General features: G+C 39.2%; 1 protein-coding gene across 1 annotated transcript; it reads left to right on the top strand.

Moving 5' to 3' along the window:
• Positions 1 to 9,340: 9,340 nt before the first annotated feature.
• LOC148025264 (uncharacterized) lies at positions 9,341 to 13,262 on the top strand. The gene is made up of 2 exons (XM_087692261.1): positions 9,341 to 12,228; positions 12,521 to 13,262. The coding sequence occupies exons 1-2, from the start codon at positions 9,348 to 9,350 to the stop codon at positions 12,865 to 12,867; spliced, it is 3,228 nt and encodes a 1,075-aa protein (XP_087548387.1). The 5' UTR covers positions 9,341 to 9,347; the 3' UTR covers positions 12,868 to 13,262.
• Positions 13,263 to 14,864: the final 1,602 nt, after the last annotated feature.

Raw genomic sequence — 14,864 nt, 5'->3', positions numbered from 1 at the left:
AAGATAAGTCTCCAGCTAGTTATTTACCATTTTTGTCTGTCCAATTAGTTTGTGGATGATAGGTCGTAGAGGGAACCAATTTAGTGCCCATGCATATGAATACTGCATGTTGCCAAAAGTTACTCATGAACTTTGAATCTATGTCATGAACAATCACTTGTGGTAATCCATGTAATCTAAAAATCTGCTCCATAAATTTACTGGCCACTTGAAAAGCAGTAAAGTGGGTCTTAGTTGGAATGAAATGGGATGCCTTGGTGAGTCTCTCTACCACCATATAATACTATTCCATCCCTTTTTTTGTACTAGGCAAGTCAGTAATGAAATCTATGGTAGTGTGCGTCCATTTGCCTACAAGAATGGGTAATGGCTGCAACAAACCACCTTGTTTATGGGTGTTGTCCTTATTCTACTGATAAGACATGTACTTCATGACAAAGTCTTTGACATCTTTCCATAGTCCTTTCCAATAGAAACTTTTGTTCATCCTATCATAGGTTTTGAAAACTCCAAGGTGTCGAGCTAAAGGCGAAGAATGCAACTCCATAATTTTCCGTGTAAAAGAAGAAGTAGAGGGAATGGCAATCTTGCTATTTAACCAAACGAGGCCATTTTGAAGCTGATAATGTGAGTTATCTTCCATGAGACCTTGTTGTAATTTCTAAAAAATATGGCTGAGCTCTTCATCCAAAAGATAAGCCTCATGTAATTCTTCAATCGAGTCACTATGTAGCTCAGAAACTTTGCAAGCCCACATATGAGAAAGAGAATTAGCCACTAAATTGTCTTTGCCCCTTCTACGAGTGATGTCAAAATTATAATTTTACAGTGTAGCTACCCACCTATGTTGCTTAGGAGTAAGATTGGAAAGATTGAGAAAATACTTATGGACCTTGTGTGATCACTTTGAACTCTGAAGTGGTTACCATACAAATATTGGTGACATTTCTTTATTGCATGCAAGATAGCCAACATCTATTGGTAATAAGCATTCATAGCCATTTCCTTATCTATAAGCTTGCGGCTTTCAAAGGCAATCACTCCATGCTCCTATAACAAAACAACCCCTATGCCTCGGCCCCACTGGCATCACACTGTATGGTAAACTCATTCAAAAAATCCAGATATACTAGAATAGGAGCACAAGTAAGGAGTTCCTTTAATTGGTCGAAGCTGTTATTTGCAAGAGCATCCCAAAAGAAAGCTTTCTTCTTCAAACCTATCAGCCGTCAACGGAGCTACAATAGCCGCATAATGCTTGATGAATCGATAATAAAATGAGGATAGACCAAGAAATCCTCTAAGTGAAGTAGTGATAGTAGGTGTTGGCAATCTTTAATACACTGCACCTTCTTGGGGTTAGCCTCCTAGATCCCTTTTTTAGTGACACATGTCCCATGTATTCCACTTTAGTCTACATGAAATATCATTTCTTCTTCTTAGCAAGGAGTCTGTGATGTCTCAATACATCAAAAAAATTCCTCATGTGTGTGATAGATGGTCCTGAAGGGTTTTACTATAAATCAAAATGTCAAGACCAAGACAAACAGAAAGAGGAAAGGTTGCTAAATCTTGTTCATCAAACTCTGGAAGGTAGCTAGAGCATTTGTAGGCCCAAATGACATCACTAGGAAATGGTAGAGCCCTTGATCTCTGTCTTAAAAAAAGTCTTGATTTCATCACCCTCTCGCATACAGATCCAATGATTTCCTAACCTCAAGTCAATCTTTGTAAAGAATCTATCCCCCTCATCAATCCTGGGTTTGGGTACCTGTTCTTGACTATGATCTTGTTAAGATCCCTATAGTCAATACACATCTTGAAAGATCCATATTTCTTTTTAACTAACAAGACCGAAGATGTAGAGGGTGAAGAACTAGGTTCAATGAATCCCATTTCAAGGAGCTTCTTGATTTTCTTGGCTACCTGGATATTTGTAGGGTGGCTTATTGATTGGCTTTGAGTTGGTATCCAAATCAATGGGGTGATTTATTGCTCTCTTGGGAGGCAATGAAGTAGGCACCTCAAACAAATCCATATACTCATCAAGAAGAGCTTTCAAGGCTAGATGACTTGTTGAATTTGTGGATTGATCTTCAATCTCTTTATTCAAGTGCAAGTCAAATATCTATGAGCGCCTCTTGTACTCCTTTTTGAGTTGTTGAATGGTGATAAGCTGAAAATCTGATTTACTAAGAATTCCATGTAAATGGATGAGCTATCCATCAAAAATAAACTCCATATATAGCTATGAGAAATCCATAGTGATTTTTCCTAATGCCATCAACCAATCACAACCAAATACAATATTTATGGCCCCCATTTCTAAGGTTATCAAGTTTTCTTTTGCTTCATAATTTTCAGCCAATTGTAAAGAAACCTCTAGACATATTTGAGTGCTGATTTCTTCTTCACCATGGACCATTTGAACTCTTATGGACTGCTATAAGTCAGTGGAAAGATAATTCAGCTTGTCCATAATGGACTTATTCAAAAAACTATGTGTACTTTCACTATCTATCAAGATTAACACGGCCTTCCCATGAATGTTACCCTTCATATTGAGAAATGACAAATGATGTATGCTTTGGAAAGAGATGTCCTAAATCCAATATGCACAGTGAGGAGAGTGGAACAACCCAACTACTATAAAGCATTGCACTTGCAAGATGAGTAATGCAATATGATGTTGCGCACACAAGCCGCAACTCCCTCTCCGAGGATAGGGCAATCAAATGTGGGGTAATGAGCTTACTCCCCATCAAAGGACTCACCAATTGGTTGCCTCTACAAGATGCTATGATAAAAAAAACCAATCAGGTGTGTCAAAAACCCTAAAGACTCCATAGCCAAAACCTCAAAAGCTTGACATTTATCACTGGTTCCTCTCATTGAAGATATCAACAATGGTTTTAATCACTAAGCTACAAGAACTAAAGTCTCCAGCACAAGTATAAACCTTCAAGAAGAAGATCTGGAGCAACTCACCTGAATTCAAGCAGACCACCCTTCAGTCTTGCAATGAAAAACACGAATAATTTTAATGTAAAATTCCCAAACTGATTAAATCTCTTGCAAGCTTCAATATCATTGTAAAAGGATAGACACTACCCGAGTACACTCGTGGTAAGATCTCCTTCAAAATTTCTAAACTTGAGTAAATTGTAATTGTGGATTTTAACTTCAATACTAATACTCTCCACATACATGGTAAGATTGAGGAATTGGTTGGTATACTCTCTTACACTTAGGCCTCTTTGCTCTAATCCATATCATCTCCATGCCAATTTCTCTTTTTCAAGAGAAGAGACAAAGACCTCAGCCTTAAGTGTCTTGAATGCATCCCAATTCTCTACAAGTATATTCTCCTTCTTAATGTATCTCCACCAAGTATGCACAAATCCCTCCAAATGCAAGGAAGAAAAAGGAATCTTTATATCATTAGTTCTAAGGAATATATCAAAGTAAGATTCCAATTTGGAAATCCATTCCTCTAGATCAGATGGTGAAGATGATTGACCATTGTACTTTGCTAAGATGATCTTATCTTTCAGCTCTCTTTCATGGAAGGGTCACTCCCAAAATATACTGGTCATGAGTATTAGGTATTGGACCCCCAAAAGAAGATGGAACTCTTCCAATAGGTGGCTAAGAACTAGTATGAAATATTCCCGTTGGTAAAGGACCTCTTGGAAGTTGGGTATTGAACCCAAAAGCTTGGGAATTGGCACCATTCAAATGGCCAAGATAGTCATCATGTCTTTGTGAAGTCTCACCTACTTCATATTGGCTATTTGGAATACCCCTTCATCCAATGATTCCATGATCTTGACCATTGTGGTTAGGTGGCTGAAGTGGGACTAAGGGTTCCCTGTTTGAATGAGCTTTCTCATTATCTTCTTTGGGTCCCATTTGCATTTGCATCCATTGGGATAATTGAGCCATTATTTGAGCATTAGATTCTACTAACTTGTTAATGGAAGCCTTTGTTTGGGTAGTGGAATCCACCAACTTCTCAATGGAAGACTTCATTTGACTAGTAGACAATACCATTTGCTCTACTCTTGATAATAGCTCCATATGATTTGGGCATGCCTATTCAGATATTCACACATGGTATTGTTAAGTGCACTAATTTCTCCATGTACTTGAGGCTCTTTAGGACCCTCTTGAGATATATTATCCAGCATGGAATCTTTGATTTGTTGTGCATACTCATCCTGGGCCTTTTTCTTGCCTTTATGCTGCCTTGCCATAGTAGTGCAGTCCTATGATACCCCCTATTAGAAAATTGTCTATAACTAGAGCTAAGAAGCTCCAATTCCTAAATTTTTGGATTCAAATCGAAGCCAACAATACTCTCTTTAAGATGAGCTATATTACATCATAACAAGTTTAGGACAAAAAAGTTCTGTAATTCAATCTCTGAGTCTGAAATGTCTATGCATGCACCGTGTTTCAACCTATAAATACCATGTTTTCACCTGTAAGGGTAAAATGGTGGTTCCAAATGGCTACCAGATCCCTTGTAGGAAGTTGAATACGGCCTGTGGGCACACCTATACTTCAATAATAAAGTTGGTACTTGTAAAGACTTGTAAATATCCTATAGTGCCTAGTAAAGTCCCTATTTTACCCGATTTTGCTCTCGAAGGTACTTGAGTCTTTGAACGCACTTCAATCTTTAATTCTCCACTTGTTGTACTTGTGTGAGGGATAAAATGGCAAGACAAGCTCCCTACACGGGCTTCAAATCACTGGGAGGTGGGCAAAGTTACCCTCGGGTCACGATTGGTTGCACCCCTTCGAGATCTTTAATAGTGGGGGAGGGTCACCTCTCTTTTCTCTCACTATCTCCCTCGGCATCCACCTTTTTCCTCGGTGGGAATATCAACATGGCAGTAGTATACTACTCTAATCAATCAGCATGAGATGTATTACTGAAATATCCATTCAACCCTTTTCATGAAGTGCAATAGGATGGAAATTTTGAAAAATTGGATGGGAAGAGGGTCTTACCAATGCAATTCAATGACTCACTAATTGGTAGTACTTACCCTTTACATGATTTCAATCTTGGGTAAAAGAAATCATCCAATCAAAGGATTAGAGTAAGCAATCTTATCAATCAATAGGTTTAATCAATCAGATTAAATGCAATGCTGTAAATTTTAGTTTGAAGCTTCTAATTCACTTATTAGATCCAATATGCATCAAGCAAACATTGCATTACATGAATGGACTGATTCAAGCAATGGTTGGGTGAGATTTGATGAAAATTATCCAATTGTTTAATCTCTCGATTAATTGGATAAAGCTCAAAAAATGGATGAATGAGAGAGATTAAGAATTGAAGAAGAGTGCCTTTGACATGGTTGATGATTTAGAAGGAGAGTCAGCTCCAAAACTCATTGTAGCCTCTTTTTTCTTAACCTTTTTTGTGGCCAATTTAGGACAATTCTTAATGGCATGATCTTTTTCTTAAAACACATATGATAGATTTTATTCTTATTTTTCTTATTATCCTTATTAACCTTATTTATCTAAATGAAATTTGTAGATTTCTAGAAAAAGAGCCAACCTGTTCTTTACTTTTTTCACTAGCCATAAATGTTTGATCTTCAACATGCATAATGGACCTACTTTGCTAATATTGTTATTTCAACAAGATGGAAACTAGCCATCAAATGATAAAGCATTTGGATTGCCTTTTATCATCAAATAGAGACATAGCCATTAGGACTTGTACTCAATGATACTTCAGTCCCCTAAAACAATGTCAAGCATGATTCTATTCAATCAAAGAGAGGAGGGGGGATTGTTACATATTCTAGCAACACTATCTAGTGTAGGAAAGCTATCCAACTTATCAATCCCAACCATAGATGTTCAATTGTTGGGATTGAGATGTCCTTTTCTTAACGATTTATTTTAGTTATCTAATTAGCAAAGCATGGTAGCACATTGTGAACATATAAAAGAAATTTCATTTTATTTTTTGATTACACAAGGTGCATTACATGTAACTTGGACACAAGGTATAAACAACCAAATGTTGAAAAATAATTTGTTTATATTAGGGTCAATTTCTTTATTATGACCCCTGCAGGGATCTTGACTTCTGCAAAGCCATTTCAATCCTCACAAGGACTTCGAACCCCTTTGGGTTATCACTTGTTGACTAACATTCAAGGTTATCCATTCCTAAGACTAGGAGATAGGGATCACAAACCTTTACATCCCTATCATAGGCCTCCGAGGGATTTATTTGCTCATAGCCCCTCTAAGCTCCTTTGCCTAAGATGATGTAGCAACAATGTACTTGGTATAAAAATTACACGCTACAACAAACATGATCTAAGTGAGTATAGAATACACAGCAAATATGAGAAAATAAAAATTGGTTTAATTTCAAAAATTTTGATAGAAAGATGACTTTTTCCACCTATATGCTTCTACTGTGAAGCTTAGATGGCAATCTAGATAGATGATAGCCAAAGAGCTTAAGGCTAACAGGAAGAACTCTAACTAGATGAAAGATAGGTTAATGATGGCTTGGGAGGGGTCTTCCTGCTTTTATAGCATGGGAATCTAGTTTGCTCGACCTATCTGACCATGTTATGAACCTTTTCTATTTGGCCATGGAATATTTCCTTTATCATTAGGTCCTGGGTGATATCCTTTGACCCCTGTGAGGGGGGAGCACTAGCCCCCTTGAGACTGCCCAACTAGCTGGGGTGCTTTTGTTGCCATGAGACCCAAAAATAGGGGTCAAATTGGGGTCCATGATAGCTCCCACACCAAGAATTTTGATGCATTGTGCCTCGGTTTCTCCTAGCATAATTACTCTATCCAACCCAAAGGTTGAATCCACAAAGGTCACTTTTTTCCATCTAATCACATAGACCTTATCTGACATATAAGTCAAGACCCACCAACCAATGTCCAAGTGGGGCATTGAGCATATCTAACACTTGGCTTTTTGTATCACTCAGCTCTTGATTTGGATACCAAGGTAGTACCCTTTAGAGTTTATCTCAATCACTCTAGCATTTCCATTGGACCTTGGGGTGAGTCCAAATGTCAATGCCTTTGTTGGTCTTGAAAATCTGACAACCATATATCCTGTTAAATCTTCTCATTAATTCACAAGAAAAAATACAAGGCTAGCATACCAAAGCAATGAATACAATCCTTTCCATGCAACAAATTAATATAACTAAAGCAACCCTTTCAATTTGAATAAAATGATTAAATATGAAATAAATAAGTCAAACCTAATTGTAATGATTAGGTGTGGTCCAGTCAAAATACTCAATGGTGTCTTTAGAGTCTATTACTAGAGCTTCCTCCTCAAAATTCTCTTGAAGTGAATTCTTTGATGACCTCCTTTTTCTTTGTGATGTCTTTTAAGGGCCATTATTTAAGAATGAATTTGATAGAGCTTTCTATGAGGTTATGAAAAACAAAGAAAAGGCTATATTGATTTTAAATGGGCTTCCACATGATTACAGAGTGAGAAAGTAATAGCTTAATTTTGGCAAAATTCTCACATGATTATGGAAAAAAGAAAAAGATTTGGGTTGATTTCGGCAAATCTTCCATGCAAGTCTAGTGAAGAGAAAAAAAGTATAGTGGATTTCAGTAAATTTCTACATGAGTATAGAGAGAAGGCAAAAAGCTCGATGGATGTTAGTAGAGCTTTTGCACAAGTATGGAGAAGAGGGAAAAACCTCGGTGGATTTTGATAGAGCTTCCACATGAGTATGGAGAAGAGGAAAAAAGCTAGCTTTCAAAATGCAAAGCTCACAACTTTGAATGTTAAGAGAGTGTACAATGATTATGCTTATCTAATATTACTTTTTTCAAGCTCATGTAGACACACATACTTACAAAACACTAGATGCTTACTATACATGCCACTTAGTAGGCTTTCAAAATGCAAAGTTCTTAACTTTAAATGTTAAGAGAGTGTACAAGTAGTAATTGCACCCTTAGATGAAGATAATGGCGAGCTATGTGGTTATGATGAGCACACACATACATCTATATCTCTTACATCCTAAATTATATGAATCAATTTGGTAAGTCAAAATCTTTATCTTTCCTTTAAAGCTTTCACATTTTTCTTGAGGCCTTTTGGCAACCCAAAATCCAACAATTGATATTAGAGCGAGCTTCAACTCTAAGCTAGAATTTTCAAGATCATCTCTCTCTCTCTCTCTCTCTCTCTCATGCATGCGTGCACACACACACACACACACTCTCTCTCTCTCTCTCTCGTCTTTAACTATTTTACAAGAGCTCTACCAAAATCCACAAGCAAACCAAGTGGCATGTATATTTAGCATCTAGTGTTTCGTAGGTATGTGTGTTTATATGAGCTTGAAAAAAGCAATATTAAGTAAGCATAATCATTATTCTAATGCAAACAATATAAAATCAATAACATAAAAGTGCAAAAAGGTGACATTGAAGGAGTAGTAGCCAATTTATAATGAGGGTGATGTGATTTTTATCACCTTTGTCAACACCCTATAGTGGAAGATTAGAAAAGCCTAATGGTCATGATGGTCCAACTTCGAAGTTCTAACTGAACTACAAAATCCTACAGGCTATATTTTGTTTCTCGCCTGCCCCGCTTATGACAACTATTCCGAAGGTCAAACGATTCGTTTGAAAAACACGCGCACACACACACACACACACACACACACACACACTCTCTCTCTCTCTCTCTCTCTCTCTCTCTCTCTCTCTCTCTCTCGCACATATATCACGAGCTGTAAGCTAAGGTTGTGGGGCGTGCTCTGTTGGATCCAATGATCAAGCTAAGATCCTTGGGTGTCCTGCAGTGTTCATTTTTGAAGGGCTAGTCCATATTTTCTTCTGAAGGTCTCTATATGAACTTGCCCTTCCCCTTGAAGGTCACTTTTTAAAATATGGCTTTCGAATTATGTGTGCAATAAATATTACCCTTCAAGATCTATACCTTGTGCAAAGGAGCTTTTTAATCAATATCACTTAATAACGATAAAGTTTTAATTCATGTGTAAGATAACTTTTCTATTCAATTTATATTATACATATTCGATTTAATCAACTCTATTATGAATCATGGATATAACCTTAGTAACTAGGCATTGGGCAATTATATTAATAAATTTATTTATAATATAATATACTAATTTTTAAAGTAAAAAAGTGCCCTTCAAATGCAATGTTAGAAAATTTTTGCCTTTCTTCAAGAAGGGCAAAAATTTGCCCTTCAAAATGCATTGCTTGCAATATTTTGGGATTCTCCAGCAGGTCAACAATGGCCCAGAAGGGCTGTGCAACCTTCAAAAATGAACCTTGGTGTCCTGTTGGTGCTTGTTCTGACCTCCATTCCAGCTGGGACTTTAGCAGCATCTTCAACGACACTAGATGTCCTCATTGCTTTTCGCAGCGCCATAAAAGCTGATCCTACCAGAGCCCTCTCAACATGGTCGACTAACCAAAGCAATGCTGAGTCTGACTACTGCTCCTGGGAAGGTGTGCTGTGTCATCCTGGGACTCACCAAGTGAAAGGCATACTACTGGGAGATAGACAGTTGCAAGGCAGCATTACACCGCTGCTTGGCCAGCTCTCATCTCTCTCCTACCTCAATCTCTCCTTCAATCGCCTGTCAGGTGCGGTGCCCAAGGAGCTTGGTGAATGCAGAAGCTTAAGAGAGCTCTCCATTAATGATAACCAGCTTCTTACAGGCTCAATCCCACACGAGTTCTCCAACCTCACCCACTTGCGAGTGCTTGTGGCAAGTGTCAACAACTTAAATGGGGAGCTCCCTCCATTGTCCCTGCCCCTACTGTACCACCTCAACCTCTCTGCCAACACTCTCCAAGGCAAGCTCACCACCCAGTTGGCTGGCTGCCCTGCATTGCAGATCCTTGACCTCTCACAAAATGCCTTTGAAGGCTCTATCCCAGCCTCACTGGGTAATCTCTCTCACCTGGCCTATCTAGATCTGGCGTTTAATACATTCAGCTCCAGCTTGCCTCCATCCCTAGCAAATTCCACCCTTCTGTATCACCTCAACCTCTACAACAACCACCTCTCCGGTAACATCCCGACCTCATGGTTTCCGCAGCTGCGCCACAGCCTCAGGTTCTTTTCTCTCGGGAATAATGGCTGCAATGGATCTGTGCCCTCGACCATCGCATTCTTGTCCAAGCTGGAATACATAGAATTTGGAGGCAATCATTTTGATGGTCAAATCCTTCACAATCTCCTCAACTGTACAAACCTCTCCATCCTTGATATGTGGAGCAACTCTTTCAATGAGAGCTTGCCTGAGAACCTTGGTACTGCCCTCCCACGTCTCACAGTCCTTGGATTGATAGGAAACCACTTCTATGGAAACATACCCAGCTCTTTAAGCAACTGTTCAGAGCTTGGTGTCTTGATTTTGGGATTCAATTATGGTATTACGGGCACAATTCCAAAGGAGCTCTTCCATTTGCAAAAGGTAAGCCAATATGATTTTCAATACAACGCACTAACCGGAGGCATTCCTCCAGAGATTGGCAATACATCCTCAGCACTGGCCAAGCTTCTTCTAAACAACAACAAATTTACAGGGACTCTTCCCTCACAGCTAGGCCTCCTCCCTGCTTTCGAACAGCTTAACTTTGAATATAACCAGTTTACAGGCGGGATCCCAAGTGAGCTAGGAAACTGCACAAAGCTCTTTCTAATAACAGGTAATAGGAATCTTCTGAACGGATCAATCCCATCCACTCTCGGGCATCTCGCAAAACTTGAACACCTCATTCTGGATAACAATCAGCTCTCGGGAGTGGTGCCCTCTTCTCTGGCAAATTGCACACGCATGACTAACATCTCTCTGAACAACAACCTTTTGGAGGGTCCCCTGCTTGCAGCCTCACTGCCCAACATGCTCTATTATGACATATCCAATAACCGGTTATCAGGCCCCCTCCCTCCGGAGTTGGGTAGCATGACTCAAGTTCAGCTCATGGACTTCTCCTTCAACAATCTCTCCGGCTCCATACCTGCCTCACTTGCATCATGTGTTACCCTCTATTACCTTAACCTATCATCCAACCATCTTGGTGGTCCCATTCCTTCTCAGCTTGCAGACTCTCTTACAAGCCTTGTCATGCTTAACCTCTCGAGGAATTCTCTATCTGGCTTGATCCCAACAAACATAGGCAACCTGGCTTCTCTTCAAAAGCTTGACCTTTCTTTCAACTCTCTTTCAGGTGAGATACCCAACTCTCTCAGCCTGCTATCAAACCTCTCCTTCCTAAATGTATCTTATAACAATCTAGAGGGTGAAGTTCCTGACACAGGTGTATTCCAATCGTTCTCATCGTCCTCGTTCCTAGGTAACCCAGGGCTTTGTGGCTTGAAGCTTCATACTGCATGCCCACATGGATCTAACAAAAACAAGCATGCTCTGCTCATCAGTCTTGTAGTAACAGGAGCTGTATTCTTGATAGCTTTGATAGGTATCTTCTTCTACTTCTTACCCATCAGAGCAGAGCGCATGGACGTGCAGATGTTAAAGCCAACCTTTCTCAGGCTCACACTGAGAGAGATTCAGGAGGCGACCAACAATTTCAGCCCTGCTAATGTGCTGGGAGCAGGGGGAACTGGCGTGGTATATAAGGGAGTCACAAAAGATGGCAAGATCCTCGCTTTTAAGAAGCTCGACCTTCCTAGGAACTCTCCTGTGAGCCCCTTCTTTGCAGAGGTGAGATCCATGGGGCAAGTCAGGCACAGAAACCTCATCCGTTTGCTAGGATATTATTCTGACCTGGAGAACGACATCTTGATTCTAGAGTATATGCCCAATGGGGATCTCAGCCACAAACTGCATTCCAGCACTCCATCAGCTAGTTCTGTCCAGATACGATCTAACATAAAAGGACCCCTGCCTGCCGACAGTGCTCTTATACATGATTGCTTAGAGCATGATCATGTGCTTCCATGGGCGGATCGCATTCGAGTGGCCCGAGGAATTGCAGCAGGGTTGGCTTATTTGCACCATGACTGCCCGACACCAATAATCCACTTGGATATAAAGCCCACTAACATCCTGCTTGATGAAGATCTCGAACCTCGCATCACAGACTTTGGCTTGGCAAGGGTTATGCAGGATCAATCCAGGTTGTCAGCTTCCACTCTGAACATCAGAGGAACCCTTGGCTATGTAGCACCAGGTAAGAATTAAATATTCGAAGCATTTTAATCTTCTTCAACATATTATCACAAGAAGTTTTAGACAAACTCCCACTATCTTTCTCACATTGTCAATTATGAGTGAACTTCTACGATGAGGAAGGGACCACATCCCTAGCTAGGTGCGGTCATGTGGTGTCTCCCAAGCAAAAGCTCATGATGTTGAACACTATAAGGAAAAACAAGAGAAAGTAAACCCTTTTCTCACTTGTGAAAATATCCAAAAAAAATTGTGTATATGCCCAATACTAATGAGTCTGCTTGATCTGACAGAATATGCAAACATGGGGCAAATTACACTCAAATGCGATGTCTACAGCTTTGGTGTCCTTCTCTTGGAGATTCTGACAGGGAGAAGCCCTACTGATGATGTGTTCCTACCAGGCCAAACCCTTGCCACTTGGGTTCTATCCTCCAAAACCTGTGATGGAGGCTTTGATGAGCGGTTGGTGAAGCTATGCATGGGTATAGACCTAATTTTTGATACCACACTGCCACAATATTGGAAGCAAGTGAGCTTGCTTCTGGATGTGGCCTTGTCATGCACAAAAGAGGATCCCAAGAACAGACCCACAATGCAAGAGGTAGTTGAAATGATGAGCTGCCTTGATGATAATTGAGGTTCATTGTCCATGCAACAAGAAGCGTACATGCAGTCTCTCCTCTCATTTCTTGTATCCCTTGCAATAATCTATAGTGTTGAGTTTCATTTGAAAGGTAGAAGTTGTTTTTAAAAATGTAAAGTTATCTTTTAATCATATCATTGGTGGTCTTGAACTCATACACCCTCAAAACTCAACCCACAAACCAATCATTGAGCTACAATGCCATTAGTAGAGGTAGAATTTTAGAAGCATACCTTAGATGACATTCGACGAACATTTTCTACCCACATGCTATCGAAAACAATGTTCAATGAATCATTGATTACCCCATTGACACTTGGAGATGTTAATAAGGCATTTGTCTTGCATGGGAAGCTAGGTTTGATTCCCAAGGACAAATAGGTGGGCTCATGGATCTATTCTCAGGGGATGTTGTGAGAGTACTAAATAAACCATGATAAATGGCATGACATTTAAAACAAAAAAAGAATGAATCACCAACTATATATATTTAATAAACATCTAATCATACTTGTGATGTGACATTGGCACAAGCATATAAGATGTAAGAGGTGATTTCATCGGATCGTTCAACAATAATACAAGGTCTCTTTTATCTTCTCAAGCTTGCTTTCATGGCTTCCTACAATTTATCGCCCACATTTGTCTCTTTTTCCCTCTTCTTCTAGTATTCTCTCTCCTTTTCCTCTTTCATCAACCTTTTTTCTCTTTCCTCTCTATGTCCTCTCCTTTATGAGTAGTATTAGATCTTAGACTTTTGATCCATTCTCTTTCTTCCATATCCATTTTAATTTTTGACTCAAAAAATCCAACTCAAATATTGTACAGTGGTCTAGATCTATGAAAGGTACATGGTAGTGACTAGTAGGCTCTCCACAAGTAGCAAAGGCCAAGTTAAGAGCTATTAATAGGAGGACCGGACATAAATGGTGGGATAGATGTGCAATTGGCAAGTTATTTACTGTTTTTAAGGCATTTTGGCAACAAGTTTAGAGAAAGAAGGTTTACTAAAGCCAGAATTGGAGATTAGTCTTAATTGCTTTTTGTTGCATGCCTCTCCTTCATCTTTGTTTGAAGCTCGTTTAAGCTTCCATGGAGTATTTCACTTTCTACATTATTCTTTAATCCTTTGGGCCATCAAGCACCCATTCAGAAATGTTCTAGACTTTGTGCCATACAGGATTACTATATTTGAGCTATGGTATTAAAGGAGTGAACTAGCCCTAACATCATGAATTTTGGTATAGATTTCATTGGGAACACTAGCCTCCATACTCCATTATAATGATTAAATATTGGCTATACACATTGCTAAGACATTCTCCTCTACTCTAGCAACATATATGGAGACATTGAGCTACATTTCCCTTCTTTCTTGGCTTCCATATTCTCCTCAGACCCTAATAATCAATATTCATCTACAACAAGGATCTTTCAAGATTGTAGCAATATTGAAGACCCTTGAAGACTATTTAGATCAAGAGTACATTATGGATCAACATTTAGGGGAAATGGTACAATCACCCTATACTTTCATCTATAAGTCTTGTAGCAATATTGAAGACCTTTGAAGACTATTTAGATCAAGAGTACATTATGGATCAACATTACGGGGAAATGGTTCAATTAGCCTATACTTTCATCTATAATAAGTCTTGTAGATCACTTTGAACATTAAAGATTAACCTTGGACCTACCTCCAAGCTATCTTGGCCATAGACACATTCTATGCAAGACATTGAGCTTGCCATTCTTCATTAGATCTCTTGAGAGGTTGTAAAGAGTGGGATAGATGAGGCACCCCCTAGCCAATTGCTATGGCATTTACTACTCTCCTACACCTCAAGGATTGGACCTAGGATGTGTCATCTAAACATAAAACACACATGTAACATTGTCCACTCTTTTTCCAAGTTGCACATTCTAGTGATATTTTGTATTCTCACTTAATCAGTCCCCAAAGAAAGTCGTACTATCCTATAGTTCAAGGA

This window comes from Lygodium microphyllum, chromosome 14, assembly GCF_053477565.2.
Source record: "Lygodium microphyllum isolate KBCC chromosome 14, Lygodium_microphyllum_v1.1.10, whole genome shotgun sequence".
NCBI classification, from domain to species: domain Eukaryota; kingdom Viridiplantae; phylum Streptophyta; class Polypodiopsida; order Schizaeales; family Lygodiaceae; genus Lygodium; species Lygodium microphyllum.
The sequence above is the reverse complement of the archived record's forward strand: the minus strand, read 5'-3'. Positions and strand labels throughout refer to the sequence as shown.